The sequence below is a fragment of the Phocoena phocoena genome, chromosome 21, assembly GCF_963924675.1.
Source record: "Phocoena phocoena chromosome 21, mPhoPho1.1, whole genome shotgun sequence".
Classification (NCBI taxonomy): Eukaryota; Metazoa; Chordata; class Mammalia; order Artiodactyla; family Phocoenidae; genus Phocoena; species Phocoena phocoena.
Genome location: NC_089239.1, coordinates 2826939 through 2844472, shown reverse-complemented (window position 1 = coordinate 2844472; position 17534 = coordinate 2826939). Strand labels below are relative to the sequence as shown.

The window sequence follows — 17534 nt, the reverse complement described above, 5'->3', positions numbered from 1 at the left end:
TCGCAACTCTCCCTCTGGATAGCAAACGCCTTGGGGGCTGGGACTCAGAACAGTGGACAGAGGACACTAACACCCGTTTGTATGGCGAATGGCTGGACGCAGGGATTCAGCGTAATGTCGCTCAGCGGGTGGTGAGGGACCGCGGAGCGGCGGCTCGGGGCCTGCGGGGCCCTCTCTTCCCGACGCGACGCGTCTCTCCTCAGGACAAAAAACACCCCAAAAAACCAAAACCCTGCGCAGCGGCTCCGGGCGCGGTGAGCTCCCCTCCCCCGGAAGATCCGCCGCCGCCCCGCCCCCGCGGTGGCTCGCGCCCCGCCCCCGGGGCCGAGCGCCGGGCGATGACGGGCTCGCGGCCGTGTGCGGCCGAGCAGCGCGGGTCCCGGGAGCGCGGCGGCGGCGGCGGCGGCGGCGCGGGGGCGGCGGGCGGAATGAGCGGGACGGGGGCCGCGGGCCGGGCGCTGGCCGCGCTGCTGCTGGCCGCGTCCGTGCTGAGCGCCGCGCTGCTGGCCCCCGGCAGCTCCCCGACGCCAGGTGAGTGCGCGCTCTGGCCGGGCCCGCGGGGCGGCGACTGTCCCTCCCCGGGGCGGCGCGCGGGACAGCTCTGGAGGAGCAGCGCCCGGAACTCGCGTGTCGTTTCCGCCGCGCTGTCGTGGCGGGGCCGGGGCTCGTGCACGGAGGCCGACCCGCGGGAGGACGCAGGAGGGCGGGAGTGGCGCTCCTCGGGCTTCATGGAGTGCCTTTGACCCGGAGACCTGTCGCCCCCTAATGCAAAGCTGATCGGAGCCGGGCCGGCGCCCCGCTCCGTCCGCCGCACGGAGGGGTTGCGGGGGACCCGCCGGAGCCGCGGCCCGAGCGCGCAGCTCCGTGCGCGGCGGGACGGAGAGGCCGGCTCGGCTGTGCTGGGCTCCGGGGTCACCGCGGCCCGGGCCGGGGGCGCAGCGGGAGCGCGCGGGAGGCGGCGGGCGCGGGAGCTGGCGGCCGAGGCGCGGGGTCGGATCTCGAGCGAGCCTCCCCGGCCCGCTGGGCGGTTCCGCTTCCATGGTGACGGGCGGAGCGCCGGGGCTGCGGTCTGCAGGGGCGCCCCGGGCGAGGTCGGCGGCCTGGGAGGGCTCGGGGGGATCGGTGCTCATGTCCGGCAGGGAGGAGAGGAGAGGTGAACCTCGGCTCAGCGAGCGTTTCCCCAGCTTGCCTGGTCTCCGAGCTCGCCAGGGAAGTGGAAAAAAAAAGGCAAATTCCAGGGCCTCCCGCTAGACTCCTTGGACGAGGACCCAGGGCCCTAGAAGATCTCAGTCCCAAGCCCCTCCCCAGGGGATGCTGTGGTCGAAGGTCAGCCCTTGGGATCAGCCAAGGGCCGCAAACCCGGTTCGGTCAGTGTTGGGGAAGGTCTCCTTATCACCTGGGTAGCTGGGGGCCACTTGCCTCTGCTCCCTTCATCCCATCACCTTTGTATCAGAACGCGGGGTTTTGGTGTCAGCGTGTGTGGTTCAAACTGCCCCTCCTCCTCAATCAAATGTTGTAGGGAGAAGACAAAATCAATTTTGAAAAAGCATCTTAGCTGATTACGTTTAATACAGTGTCTCCCCCGTCCCCGAGCTCAGTCTCGTCACTCCCTCCCTTTTATAATCGAGCAACGGACCTCAAGGGGTTACATAATCTGCCCTGTCACAATTTGTCAGAGACTGAACCCGTACAACGCTCTATTTTTGTGCTTTAGCATCAGTTAATACTGATAATTATTGTAGGAAAAAGGTAAGTTTCTAAGCAGTGATTCTGTGTAGTGAGGGAGAGCGTACTAGTAGCGTTCTGCAGCCATCAACTCCCGAACCTACACAGAGCAGTGTTGCCAGGTCAGCCAGGCTTTTAGTGCCACCTGGAGGCACCTTGGGCGGGACAGATTCCTACTAAGAACTCCACCTTTATATGATTTGTGGACTCAAGTTTACTTGAAAAGAAAAAAAAAAATTAAGTACACTATGTCTTTTCAGATATGCTCAGCAAAGACACTTACGAGCAGGGAGCTAGAACCAGAAATTTAAGTATTTGGAAATGAAGTAAAAGCCTAATATGCGAGCAGTACAGTTACTTGGGCACTATTGAAACGTGACTTTGTTTGGTTTATTTCCTCACCAAGACATTGTAGACAGGAAGAGGGAATTGTCTGTTGTATGTAATGCTCCTTGAGGCTGCCCTGGTATTTCTTTTTATTTTAAATATTTATTTGCCTGTTTGGTTGCACAGGGTGAGTTGCGGCAGGCGGGCTCCTTAGTTGTGGCACGCAAACTCTTAGTTGCAGCATGCATGTGGGATCTAGTTCCCTGACCAGGGATCGAACCCTGGGCCCCCTGCATTGGGAGCGTGGAGTCTTAACCACTGCACCACGAGGGAAGTCCCTGCTGTTGGCAGCTTTTTCTAGAAACTGAGCATCAGTTTCAATTTCGGCGTCATATTGGATGGCTTAGGAATTTCGTCCTTTGTGTTTGTGTGTGTGTGTGTGTGTGTGTGTGAGTATGTGAGTGATACAGACTACACACTCATTGGGTTTTTAAAAAGTTTATTGTATTGAACTATAGCTGATTTATAATGTGTTCATTTCTGCTGTATGGCCAAATGATTCAGTTATACATATATATACATTCTTTTTCACATTCTGTTCCATTGTGGTTTATCACAGGATACTGAATATAGTTCCCAGTGCTCTATAGTAGGACCTTGTTGCTTATCCATTCTATATATAATAGTTTGCATCTGCTAATCCCACAGACTCATTGGTTTTTTTAAAAAATGCTCAAATAATGTAAAAAGGTACAAAGATGTCAGAATCCCCTGGCCTTACACTCACAGTGTCTGTTGCTGCTGTTTTGAGGAGGATAATAAGTGTTGATGAGGGTGTGGAGAAAAGGGAACCCTCCTACACTGTTGGTGGGAATGTAAATTGGTGCAGCCACTATGGAGCACAGTTTGGAGGTTCCTCAAAAAACTAAAAATAGAACTGCCATATGATCCAGCAATTCCACTCCTGGGTATGTAACTGAAGAAAATGAAAACATTAATTCAAAAAGATACGTGCACCCAGTGTTCATAGCAGCATTGTTTACAATAGCCAAGATATGGAAGCAACCTAAGTGTCCATCAACAGATGAATGGATAAAGATGTGATACATATATACAATGGAATATTACTCAGCCATAAAAAAAGAATGAATGAAATAATGCCATTTGCAGCAACATGGATATGAGGGTATTATACTAAGTGAAATAGGTCAGAGAAAGGCAAATACTGTATTGTAATTTATATGTGGAATCTAAAAATAAAATGAATGAATATAACAAAACAGAAATAGACTCACAGATATAGAGAACAAACTAGTGGTTACCAGTGGGGAAAGGAAGGGGGGAGGGGCAAGAACGAGGGTAGAGGATTAAGAGATACAAACTGCTATGTATAAAATAAACTACAAGGATATATTGTATAGCATGAGGGATATGGCCGATATTTTATAGTAACTTTAAATGGAGTATAATCTATAAAAATTTTGAATCACTATGTAGTACACCTGAAACTAATATATTGTAAATCAGCTATACCTCAATTGAAAAAATACAAAAAATAAATCATACTGGTTGGGCAGAGATTCTGATTTAATAGGTCTGGGGTGGAGCCAGGGCATTGGTATTTTTTTGTTTTGTTTTGTTTTTAAATTATGTATTAATTAATTTATTTATGTTATTATTTTATTTATTTATTTATATTTTATTTTTGGCCGCGTTGGGTCTTTGTTGCTGCATGCGGGCTTTCTCTAGTTGCAGCGAACGGGGGTTACTCTTCATTGCAATGTGTGGGCTTCTCATTGCAGTGGCTTCTCTTGTTGTGGAGCATGGGCTCTAGGCACACGGGCTTCAGTAGCTGTGACATGTGGGCTCAGTAGTTGTGGCTCCTGGGCTCTAGAGCGCAGGCTCAGCAATTGTGGCACACGGACTTAGTTGCTCCGCGGCATGTGGGATCTTCCTGGACCAGGGCTCGAACCCATATCCCCTGCATTGGCAGGCGGATTCTTAACCACTGCATCACCAGGGAAGTCTGGTTTTGTGTTTTTTTTAGCTTGCCAGGTAATTCTGATGTTCAGCTAGCATTAACCCTTCATACAACCTTATATAAAATAATATTGATGACAATTAAGAGCCTTCAAAGTCTGAAATTCACATGGAAAGATTAAGCATGAAACAAGAACCGTATTCCACCCACCACTGAAGACTCATAGAAGTATGAATAAAAACAGTAGTTACTACAGCTCTGAAGGGATGATGCTGTATAGAACAATTACGGAGGAAAAGGTCAACAGCTAGTGACTATAAATTTGCAAATGGAAGCTCTCAAACCTGGACAAGGGAGATGAAAAAGAGAAATACTTGAAAACATTATGACAAGTATGACAAAGGATTTAGTATCACAGGGGCTAAGTGGTTAAATAAGCATTCCAACAATTCACAGGAAAGGAAAGTACTGATAGTCAACATTTGGAAAACATGTTCGAACTTGCTAATTGTCAGTTCAGAACTAAAATAATAAGGAAATTATATTTTCTATACATCGGGCTAAAACGCAAGGGAAAAAATTAAACTGGCCCAGCTGCTAGGGAACAGATCTGCTTAGTCTCAGGAGACTGGGAGCATAGAGGTTAGGTGCTGGCCAGACTGGTGAGTCGGTCTGGTGGGTGACCTCTCCAGGCCTCCCATACCTCATCCGGAGGCTGGAGACACCAGCAGCTGTTTCACGAGGCTGTTGGGACCTGGAGCACAGTAAGTGTGTCGTTTTCGGTGTCACCTGGGAGCCGATGAACACCACAGTTGTCTTTATAAACCGGCACAGCTAAATTGTGAGAGGAATTTGGCTAAACATATCAAAAACTATTTAAAAAGCTATTTTTGATTGAAAATTTCACTCCTGGAAGTTCATTCTTAAGGAACTATGTTGAAAGAAGAGCATGTTGATTTTCAGATGTCTATAGCGCCGTTTTTATATAGGATATAGCATCATTTCTTATAATTGGAAAAAAGGGGAGTGGGGGGAAATTGGAAATAAGGTTAAATGAAAAGAGAAGAAACAACTTTTCAAAATATTTAACCACATGTTCCTGATTCTGACGAAGCCCCTCTTGTCCCCTGCATTGGTTGGATGTGGCCCAGGTCATTATAATCATCATTTGTTTAACACTTACTTTGTTTGAGGTTCTCTGTCAAGCACTTTGCTTGTGTTATCAATTTTAGCCTCCCCAGCAATCCTCCGAAGCACACACTGTTATGACCCCTAATTTATTGTTGAGGATGCTGAGGCAGGGTGGGGTCCAGATTCAAGTTGGCCCAACGTGGAGTCCACACACTTAACCCACCATGTTATACTCCTGGTCTCAAACGCTGCTTCTGCTGGCCGCTCGCCATAGGGCGACCAAAGAGCAGAAAAAGTGATTGATGAAGCTTTGTTTAGCCTGGAAGGGAAAAAAAGCCTCAGTAGATTATTAAAAGTTATATACTCTGTGTTTTCGCTTCACTGAGAGCTAAATAAGGGTAAATTAGGATGAACGCTAAAAATGAGGGATTTAGGCTGGCTGCAGTGAAGAATTTTCTGAATTAACCAGATGAGGTACTGGGGAGCCCTGAATTAAACTTTCATATTACAAAATAAAAGAGGCTAGATTATTACCTTTCTGGTTGTGTTATTAAATAGTTTCCCTTAACCCTTACACTGTTGGTGGGAATGTAAATTGTTACAACCACTGTGGAGAACAGTATGGAGGTTCCTTAAAAACCTAAAAATAGAGCTACCATGTGATCCAGCAATCCCACTCCTGGGCATATATCTGGAAAAAAACATAATTTGAAAAGACACATGCACCCCAATGTTCACTGCAGCACTATTTACAATAGCCAGGACATGGAAGCAACCTAAATGTCCATCAACAGAGGAATGGATAAAGAAGATGTGGTATATATATACAGTGGAGTATTACTCAGCCATAAAAAAGAATGAAATAATGCCATTTGCATCAACATGGATGCAGCTAGAGATTATCATACTAAGTGAAGTAAGTCAGACAAAGACAAATATCATATGATATCACTTATATGTGGAATCTAAAAATAAATGATACAAATGAACTTATTTACAAAACAGAAATAGACTCACAAACTTTGAAAACAAACTAATGGTTACCAAAGGGGAAATGTGTGTGTGGAGGAATAAATTAGGAGTTTGGGATTAACATATATGCACTACTATATATATGTATATATAATAGATAATTAACAAGGCCCTACTGTGTAGCACAGGGGACTCAGTATTCTGTAATAAGCTACATGGGAAAAGAATCTGAAAAAGAATGGATATATGGGGACTTCCCTGGTGGCGCAGTGGATAAGACTCTGTGCTCCCAATGCAGGGGGCCTGGGTTCGATCCCTGGTCAGGGAACTAGATCCCACATGCATGCTGCAAGTAAGAGTTCACATGCCACAACTAAGGAGCCCACCTGCTGCAACTGAGGAGCCCACGTGCTGCAACTAAGGAGCTGGCGAGCTGCAACTAAGGAGGCCGCCCGCCACAACTAAGACCCGGTGCAACCAAATTAATTAATTAATTCAAAAAATAAAGAATGGATATATGTATATGTATAATGGAATCACTTTGCTCTACACCTGAAACTAACACAACATTGTAAATCACCTAGACTCCAGTATAAAATAAAAAATTAAAGAAAGTTTCCCTTTTTTTCTTTTGCTTAGAAGCTAGATGGTGATTTCTCTTTCATATAATATAACAGATATGGCCCAGTTGATCTGGATGAAACACTTTGCTTTAACTATAGCCAATAATAGTTCACTGTTTTCCTACCAAACTGGCAGACTGAAAGGTAGAAGATGCATCATCCTTATGGTACCCTGAGAGCATCTGGTAAAGTGATGAGCTCTAAGCCCAGGGAATATGGAGCAGTGGCTCTTTCTGCCCTTCAGACTTACCCTCTCTCCTTCTCCGCCTCACGTCTGCCATGGAAACCAGGAGATGCAGAACTCCAAACAAAAGTGACATCAGGCAGAGCTTCTCGGACTGTAAAGGGCGTGCGGATCCCCCAGGAACACTGCTGCTCTGCGCGTCCTGACTCCCTAGTCTGGGGTCCTGCAGGTCTTAAGAGCTGCCCGTCCCAGCTCAGAGCTGAGTGATGTGGGCCAGGAAAGTTGGAGCTTTGGAATCACGCAGATTGGGTTCATGTCAGTGATTTCACTGAAAACCTCTGTGGCCATGGGCAGTTATGTAATATTTGTGGGCCTTAATTTCTTCATCCGTAGGATGGAGAAAATACCTAGCTCATGAGGTTGTCATATTATCAAATAGAAATTACATGGAAACAACTAAACTTGGTGCCTCTCACACCTTAGTACTTGGTGATTGTAAGATGCGAATGGTGTTGATTGAATCCTTGTTCGTAGTAGAGGCATGTGTGTGGAAGGGAACTGGGTGCGTGTGTGCATGTGCACATCCGTGTGGACACGGCATGAGGGACGAGAGACCCCAGGCGTTTGAGAAGCGCTCCTGAGAAGCCACTTTCCACTCTGATGCACTTTGTCTCTGACACATCTTTCAGGTGCCTAGTTTTTCTTTTTCTTTTTTTTCTTTTTTCTAATTCTTACCAGACTTAGGAAAAAAAAGGCCCTTGGAGCTGAAGATGGACCAGGCTTTGCTGCTCATCCATAATGAACTGCCTGGGACAAACTTGACCATCTACTGGAATTTCGATTGCTGTTATCATGTAGGTGCTGCGTGCTTGCTCACAGTTGTGTTTGCTTTGGGGCTGGTTTGATATGGCGCCAGTGCTGTCAGACCTGAAGCCCTTCACATGTTAGCCTCAGCTTTACAGGTGAGGAAACAAACAGGCTAGACAAAGACTCAGAAGAAATTCCATCACGGAGGATGCCTAGCAATGGGCAGCATCCCTTTTTTATCTTTTCCCTGCCCATCTTTTTCAAACTAGTTTCTGTGATGAGCAAAATTGATAGACATGTTTTTTTTGTTTTTCGTTTTTTTTTTAATGTGACGAGCATTCTTTCATTCCACAATAAGAGCATAAACCAGATCTGGGCCACTTGCTCCTTTCTGCCACCTCTTATAGCCTGTACCCTCAGAGTCATTAATCAAGGGGCCTAGAGTGGGACAGGGCAGCCACACCACTGGTTTCAAGTTGCAGAGCGGTGATGCACTAGGATGGGGTCTCAGCAGGATTTCACACTCCCTTTTGGAGTCCATTCAATTTGATCCCTTATGAAGCCTGAAGTGATAGACGTGTTTTGACTCCTCTGCCCACTGCATAACCCTCCTGCTGGACCAGAGAAGGAAGGCGTGAGACATGGGGCGGGGGCGGGCAGGGCGGGGCGGCTGAGGCCCTTCTGAGGATAAAGGATTTTATCTGAAGGTGTTCCTCCTACGCTCGACCTTGTTGCTTTTTAAGGACAGGGCTATTCTTCCATCTAAAATGAAATAGTCTTTACTTCCAGATTGAGAGCTTCAACGTACCACCTTCAGAGGAGGAATTTTAATGGATAGTGACCTGTTTAGTGTAAATAGCTTTTTAAAAAAGAAAACAAATTTTAAAAGTCCCCAGTGTGGGTATCAGCTAGAAGGTGATGGAGCAGTACATGACACCTCCTGTAAAGTTAAGTGAAACACAGAACATCGGTAATATTAAAAAGGTAGGTCAAGACCAAGAAAACAAGAGGGACCTAAAAGGACCTTAAATTAAGTAGAAAAAATCAATAACTTCAAAAATATCTGTAATGTATTTAACAAAACATCAATCATGTGTTGTCAAACGAGACTAAACACAAACGGCAGAGATTATACTTTCTGCAATTTCCTACCTCTGCATAACAAAAAAATACTAATAGGAGAGAGAATACAGACGTAAATGTCATAGAAAAATCTTTGACCTGGCCAAAGCAATTCTTATGAAAATTTGTGTCTAAATGTTTCTAACAGTAAAGATAATGTTAATACAAGTTGCAGCTGCTGTTTACTGAGGGCCTGCTCTGTTTTAGATACGTTATATCTCATTTAATCCTCACAGCAATCCAGGAAATACCTGGATTCTGCAGATGGTGATGCTGAGATTAAGAGCAGGAAAGTGACTTTATCCCAGGTCCCCCTGCTGTCACGTGGCAGCGCTGGGGTCCTCACCCCTCAGTCTAGCTTCAGAGTGTGTCCGCTTTCCTTTCTGGATCCTGCTGTATGTTAATCAGGAAGAAAAGGGGAAATGAAAAGCTACTGAGTAAGGATCTCAAGGTCTTGGAAAGCAGTGTCATCATCCAAACAAGAAAAAAGGAAGCAATAAAAACAGTAACTGTGGAAACTGCAAAATGAGAAAAAAAATGGGAATAAGAATGAGCCAAGAGATGGTTTTCTAAAATAAAAGTCACACATACTCTGTAATGGCCTCTATGGGAAAAGAGCCTAAACAAAGAAAAAGAGCGGATGTAGGTATACGTGTAACTGATTCACGTTGCTGTACACCTGAAACTATAACACAGCATTGTAAATCAACAATACTCCAATAAAAATTTGAAAAATTAAAAAATAAATAAAAGTCACACAATTGATAAATTATTGATACATTTAAGGGAACAATGGAGATTAATAAAATTAGAAATTATATGTCAACAGAAATTGAAATAATTATGGTCCAATGAACAGTTAAGACTGATCAATTTAAAGTACAAAAATTGATTGATTTCCTTCAAAAAATATAATATGAAGATTGATTCAAGAAATTGAGGACATAGATCAGCAACTGATTAAGAAATCTGGAGAGTTGTAATGAATTTCTCTACCTAAAAATAGGTCATTTTCTCCTGCATTTTCAAATAATAAATAATTCTTAATCTATATAAACTGACCCTAAATATAACAACAATAAAAAAAATGATGGCTTAGTATCTGATTCATTCCGCAGGGTGTTGATCTTAAAATCTAGCCAAGACATGACAGAAGATGCAGGTCAATCTTTCTAATTAATGTGGGTGTAAAAATCTTAAATAAATTATCAGGTAGAATAAGTTGGCATATTGAGAGATTTATGATGACTTATATTTTCATCTTGAGGAATCTATAAGAGGTCATATATATGGACAATGATAAAATTTTAATGGGAAAATTATAGGCTAAATGGAGAAATAGCCAATGCATGCTGATGTGACACCTAAACGTAGGAAAAATGGCAATACTTCCCAAATTAATTTATACATTCAACACAGTTGCTTGTGGATACTTTATAGAAGCTGCATAAAAATAATTCCAAAATGCCTATGAAAAAGTAAGTGTGCAAGAGAATCAGAGGATGGCCCAAAAGGAGAATGGACAGTACGGAGACTTGCTGTACCAGATAAGAAGTATCACAGAGCACGGTCGTGAACGTAGCCAAAAACGATAAATGAAGACCAATGGGCCAAACGAAGTATAAGAAGTAGAATCTAATTTACGTAAGAATTTAACAGCTAAAACCATGGGAAAGGTATTTAGAATTATGGGATACCATCTATCAAATACCCCAAGTGGATTCAAGTAAAAAAAAAACAAAACCCACAAATTTAACAAATACTAAAAAATGCAGAATACATTGTTAAACTCATGAAGCCATAGAAGAAATAACAAACCAGAGTAGTATGACTCTGTAAAACTTTAAAAACAGCAACATAATAAGATGAAAGCACTAGAGTGGGGAAGCGTTTGAGAGAGTTAGAAGTTTCATGTTACAGTGTACGAGGACAGATTTCTAAGATTCTGTTTGAGGGAATTTAGTGTCTACCAGGTGGTTCACACCATAAGGAACATAAAAGAGCAAAAGAAAATTGAATTATTTAATCTACTTCTAATTTAAAATGTAATCTTAATGCTGTGGTATCATAAACACCTAGTACCTGAACAAAAGGAAGAATGATATGAAGTCCTGGTAAGTCTGATGAGAAATAAATCTATTGTAATTTCTCTTATGTGAGTGCTATTTGGCCACGTGTAACAAGAACCATTAAAATGATTATTTTTTTAATCCAGTAATCTCATTTTTGGAAATTTGTCTTAGGGAAAGAATTTAAAGGAATAAGAACATCATGTGTAGACCTTTTAAAACAATATAATTTATATAAATTATAAATATAAGTAGATTTATATTATTATATATCATATAATTAAATTATATATCTTCCAAAACACTATAATGTATATAAGTTATATACAAAAAGATAAAACGAGCTTTGAAAGCAGCCTAAGTATTCATAGCGATAGTATTTGATGGAATATAATGCAACCATTAAAAATTATAAATATGCAAATTAGGTAGAATCATGGAAGTTTATTTGTTAAATAATATTAAGTAAAACCATCGAATGCAAGATTAAAGGGATGCTGTATTTGTTAATTATGTGAAGAATGTACCTATGAATAAAGATTATGTAGTTCCATAGCAACACCTAGTTATGTAGGCAAATTTTACCTAAATTATTGAAGTGTAAAAGTTTTCTATAAGCGTGAAGGAAAAGTTATCTCAGGTCTTCAGTTGGATACCCAGCAACCACAGACTGTCAAACCCCTAACACCTGGCCTGTGCTTGGATCGTGTAGTGCCTGCTCCAGGTCCTGGTCGACGTCTCCCAGAGCAGGAAACCCGGGGAGCCCAGCATTGAGGCTGTGGCTGTGAGCACCCAGCACGGATCCATCCTGCAGCTTAATGACACTGCGGAGGAGAAGCAAGTTTGTAGGTTTGTACCTGCTATGATGTGACCTACTGACACCTGTACTTTCTCTCTACTACTTTTTTCCTGCTTGGGTTTTAGCTTCTTCTCTCAAAATATCTTTCTGTGTCTTCCCTGATCTGCACCCAGGAATGCCTGTCACTCTGCCTGGGTGACATTACCAACATCCAACTGCTTATTTCCTAACCTAATGATGTTTCTTCATTTTCCCTAATCTTTGTAGGCTGGAATACAAATTTGGGGAATTTGGAAACTATTCTCTCTTCATAAAGCACACCCACGATGGAGTCAGTGAAATTGCATGTGACCTGGTCGTTAATGAGAAGCCAGTTGACAGTAACCTTCGTACGTACATGCTCTTGGTTGATTTTTATTTTTAAAAAATATTTATTTATTTGGCTGCTCCAGGTCTTAGTTGTAGCACGCAGGCTCCTTAGTTGCAGCATGCGTGTGGGATCTAGTTCTCTGACCAGGGATCAAACCTGGGCCCCCTGTACTGGGAGCACAGAGTCTCAACCACTGGACCACCAGGGAAGTCCCTCTTGGTAAATCTGCATTTTCAACGGTTTTACTTTTTGAGTACTGTTAGCGACATTTCGGGTAATTTAAATCCTGGATTATAGGTTGTCTGTCTCACTTAGTTATGGCATATTTATAATATATTTATTGTGTCATTGGTGTAGACCAAGAAAATTGTGTGACATACAAAAAATTATTTGATGTATCAACATATTCTCATAGTTATTTACTGTATTATGAAGTATAAATAAGCCAAAAAAATTAATGCAGTGGAAAGAAACTAGAAATAAGACAGTTGACTGTCAGGTGTCTTTCTTTGTTTTAGGATTTAGGGTACAGTGTTTCCTGTATGTGTCTCTGACTGTCCAGAGGTCCCCTTGGGTTCAGGAGGGATCGTTTGTTCTCTAATAACTCCACTGGAGAAAAATCTGTCCCTCCAAGCCCCCAGTAGATAGTATCAGGAATCCCTGGGGCTGTTCCAACAATAAGTACTGTCCACAGTGACACTGTTGAAGACTGTCAGAAGAACACTGGTAAGAGCCAATGTGAAAGAGTCAACGCGGGATGATTTAATCATTAAAAGAAAATGTAATTGACGGAAACACGTTGCACATACAAAAACCAGTGAGTTTACTATGAAGCTAAAAAGCACAAGGCCCCCTCCCCCAACGAAAACAATATTTTGGTTGCCTTTGAGGGTAACAAGGACACCTGGTGTTAACTGATGATCCTGGTGAAGGCAGGATCATCTCTCCTGCCTTTCCTGTTTTGACTATATCTTAGGGTAATGAAATAGTCCTAGGTGATGAGGGTAAATTCTTTAGAGAAGGAATCGAGCTAATAATGTGGCAGAATATTTTGCAACGCCCATTGAAGTTACTGATTTAGGCAAAAGCCATGAGTGGATGGAACCATCCAATGAAAGGGGAACTTTACACGGGAGGGGACAGGCCTTCACCAGCTGAATGCGGGCATCGGGCACAAGGTCTGAAGCAGGAGGTGCTCCTGATGGGACGTGGTGGGAAAGACACAGCACCTCCGACGCGTTCCTGCCGGAGAAGTGGGACTTCTCGGCCAAGGCTTTACAGCTAACTTCCCATTTATAGAACGCACGGAGGATAGAGGAACAGGTTCAGTGACACCAGGCGAGGGGTCCTGGCAGATCTAGACCTCGAATGAGGTGCCCTGATAGGAGACAGCCAGCCTCGTGTAAATCAAGTCAGTGGCTGTGGACCAATGCATGGAGCTTAAGGCACGTTAACAATGCAGGCAAGATGCGAGCCTTGCTTGGATCCTGATTTGAACACATGGACTACAACACACATTTTCGAGGCAACTAGAAAAATTTGAATATGGACTCAGTGTTCGCCAGGGAGTTATTAATTTTGTATGACATTGTGCTTATACAGCAAAAGGTCCATTCTTAAGAAACTTTTAATTTTGAAACAGTTTTAGACTCACAGAAACGTTGCAAAACAGGGTTTGCATATACCCTTCGCTCAGCTTCCCCTAAGCCCCTAAACTATATAATCACAGTACCGTGATTCCACGTACAGTGATTGAAACCAGGAACGTCATGCACACAGCGCTACGAACTGAGCTGCGGAGTTCTCAGATTTCTCCAGTTGTCCTACTTGTGTCCGTTTTGTGTCCAGGGTCCCACAGAGCATTTAGTGATCAGGTCTCCCAGGCCTCCTCTAATCTAACCTCATGGACTCTAATCAGCCTTTCTTGGTCTTTCACGACCTTGACACTTTTGAAGAGGACTGGCCAGTTATTTTGTTACTTTGGTTTGCTTGCTGCCTTCTTGTGACCCAGAAGAGGCCGTGTGTCTTCGGTAGCATCCTACAGAAGAGATACAGTGTCCTCCTCAGGGGGTCACTTAAGAATTGCATGACGTACATAGAGATACATCCTGAAGATGTGGGAATGAAATAGCTTGATGTCTGGGATTTGCTTAAAACACTTCAGGTGGAAAAAAAAAAAAAGGGTGAGTAGTAGTAGTAGATGAAGCAAGAGTGACAATGTTTGATATTCTAGAATCTAGGTGACAGCTATATGTGGGTTTATTGTACAGTTCTCTGTACTTTTGTGTATGTTTGATATTTTTCATGATGAAAATTAGCGCTTCCCTGATGAAGAGTATTCTCAGTTGTTAATAAGAAATTTCACATAAGGATATAGGCTTTTCCTTCATACGTTTCCATTTTTATTTGTTTGCCTTTTTCTTTTTTTTGTTTGCGATATGCGGGCCTCTCACTGTTGTGGCCTCTCCCATTGCGGAGCACAGGCTTCGGACGCGCAGGCTCAGTGGCCATGGCTCACGGGCCCAGCCGCTCCGCGACATGTGGGATCTTCCCGGACCGGGGCACGAACCCGTGTCCCCTGCATCGGCAGGCGGACTCTCAACCACTGCGCCACCAGAGAAGCCCCCTTTTTCTTTTTTTAAAATTTGTTTTACTGAAGTATAGTTGATTTACAATGTTGTGTTAATTTCTACTATACAGCAAAGCGATTCAGTTATATGTATGTATACATTCTTTTTCATATTGTTTGCATTTTTCATTTACTGATTCGCTGTGATGACATGACCGCTTTTGGTGATGATACGTTTTATTTTTGCAGCCGTGAGTATCGCATTCCTTGTCGGCCTGGTGCTCATCATTGTGGTGTCCTTTCTAAGGTTCGCGCTGAGGTAAGCAGGCGTTGGGGGGGGGCACACTGGGGAAAATAGAATACAGAATAACTGTATTCAGAAAGGGTACTTTGACCGTTATTCCTGGATTAAATGAAAACTTACTGTGTCCACCGTGTCCAGTGTAGTCCTAGGCATTAGGGATTCAGTGTCAAATAAGAGATGGTCCCTGACTTCAGGGAAATAATAACCTAGTGTGAATGGCTCTCTGCCTTCAATTCTTCCACGTGGCTGAAGATGTAGAAGAAAATACTTGAGCAATCATTATTTCCTGACAGACTCTCACATCCTGCCACGTAGCGCATGGAAGAGGCCTGTGATGGGCTTGGGAGGTGCTGCCACACTGACTGTCTTCCTCCTCTTGGCTCTGAACCCAGAGGCCACGCCTCTGGTCCAGCTTCCCAGCTCCTGCGGTGGGGACCTCCGACCTCAGGGTGGACTCTCCCTTGGTTAGGGTCAGCCAGCTTGGAGAGGGGATTCCTTCTCCTGCCTGGTAAACAACGATTCTGGTGAGTGGATTTGCGGACTGCAGAAGGAAAAGAAAGTGAAATAGACCCAGGCCTGGCACGTCACCTTGCCAAGGGGTGGTCTTGCCTCTTAAAAGGAATAAGGTTGAATTTTCACATGCTCAGCTGGTTACGGTCTCAGGAAAGACCATGAGATTTTATTGGTGAGCCGGATCCAAATTGGAAGAAAAAACCTGCTAGCCTGGGGAAATCCTGCACCTTTGGGGAGTTTATCACTCTCACCCTTTAGGGATGGAGTGCAATCCATAAAGAGGAGTTGCATTACTTTGGTGATAAGATGTAAATGGTCTTCCAGTTTATTAGAGTGTTTTCATTTGGTGCTTTGGATGTGAATGTGTCTATTACATGATGTTTAAAGTGGTAGATAGCTGATATCAGACTCCTGCAAAGAGAAGAATCCCACCTTGCCCCACTGTGGAATTGAAACTTCTTCTACATGTGATTCTCCCTTTGCAGCCTGGGGGCACAAAGCTCTTGTGGGGAAAGCAAGAGTGCCTTGTACCTTTCCCCATCACATTCCAGTGTGCCCATGGAAGCCCAGGGAAGTTCAGATTTGTCTGAACCAGAAAAGAATCTGAAAAAGTAGTAAGAATACAGCGTCTTTCTCCTTTTCACTTGGGGAACAGGCATGTACAAGAAAATAAGTGCTTTTTTTAATTTTAATTTTTAAATATCTTCTTTTACCTTTCCTTATGGTTCTGTTTTCAAGTTTTTTATGTGATGGTGATGTTATTAGTGCTGGATAAACTAGAAATGGGAGTTGAGTTATAAGGGAAAAAAGAAATTAAAAATATAAGCAATGGGTATATGGAACATGTTTGGATATTGACTTGAGCAATTAAACTGTAAAAAAGACAGGAAAATTGAACTTGCTATTTGACAATATTGAGGAATTGTTGATAATATTCTTAATGAGGTAATAGAATTGCAGTATGTTTAAAAATAAAGAGTCCTTATCGTTTTCTTTTTTTAACATCTTTATTGGAGTATAATTGCTTTACAGTGGTGTGTTAGTTTCTGCGTTATAACTAAGTGAATCAGCTATACATATACATATATCCCCATATCTCCTCCATCTTACTTCTCCCTCCCACCCTCCCAATCCCACCCCTCTAGGTGGTCACAAAGCATGAACTGATCTCCCTGTGCTATGCTGCTGCTTCCCACTAGCTATCTATTTTATATTTGGTAGTGTATATAAGTCCATACCACTCTCTCACTTCGTCACAGCTTACCCTTTCCCCCTCCCCGTGTCCTCAAGTCCATTCTCTACATCTGCGTCTTTATTCCTGTCCTGCCCCTAGGTTCTTCAGACCCTTTTTTTTTAGATTCCGTATATATGTGTTAGCATACGATATTTGTTTTTCTCTTTCTGACTTACTTCACTCTGTATGACAGACTCTAGGTCCATCCACCTCACTACAAATAACTCAAATTCGTTTATTTTTATGGCTGAGTAATATTACATTTTATATATGTGCCACATCTTCTTTATCCATTCATCTGTCGATGGACACTTAGGTTGCTTCCATGTTGTGGCTATTGTAAATAGAGCTGCAATGAACATTGTGGTACATGCCTTTTTTTGAATTATGGTGTTCTCAGGGTATATGCCCAGAAGTGGGATTGCTGGGTCATATGGTAATTCTGTTTTTAGATTTTTTAAGGAACCTCCATACTGTTCTCCATAGTGGCTGTATCAATTTGCATTCCCACCAACAGTGCAAGAGGGTTCCCTTTTCTCCACACCCTCTCCAGCATTTATTGTTTGTAGATTTTTTGATGATGGCCATTCTGACTGGTGTGAAGTGATACCTCATTGTAGTTTTGATTTGCATTTCTCAAATGGTTAGTGATGTTGAGCATCCTTTCATGTGTTTGTTGGCCACCTGTATATCTTCTTTGGAGAAATGTCTATTTAGGTCTTCTGCCCATTTTTTGATTGGGTTGTTTGTTTTTTTGATATTGAGCTGCATGAGCTGCTTGTAAATTGTGGAGATTAATCCTTT

General features: G+C 43.1%; 1 protein-coding gene across 3 annotated transcripts in view; it reads left to right on the top strand.

Moving 5' to 3' along the window:
- Positions 1–343: 343 nt before the first annotated feature.
- The window catches only part of HGSNAT (heparan-alpha-glucosaminide N-acetyltransferase), a 43400-nt gene continuing 26209 nt past the window's right edge, over positions 344–17534 (top strand). For 2 of the 3 annotated variants that reach the window (XM_065899950.1, XM_065899948.1), the window contains exons 1-5: positions 429–561; positions 7682–7797; positions 11654–11790; positions 12008–12129; positions 14929–14998. In XM_065899950.1, coding sequence (XP_065756022.1) covers positions 429–561; positions 7682–7797; positions 11654–11790; positions 12008–12129; positions 14929–14998 — 578 coding nt within the window. Of the gene's footprint in view, positions 562–7681; positions 7798–11653; positions 11791–12007; positions 12130–14928; positions 14999–17534 lie in introns of all 3 variants that reach the window. The other variant, XM_065899949.1, reaches the window with a different exon arrangement.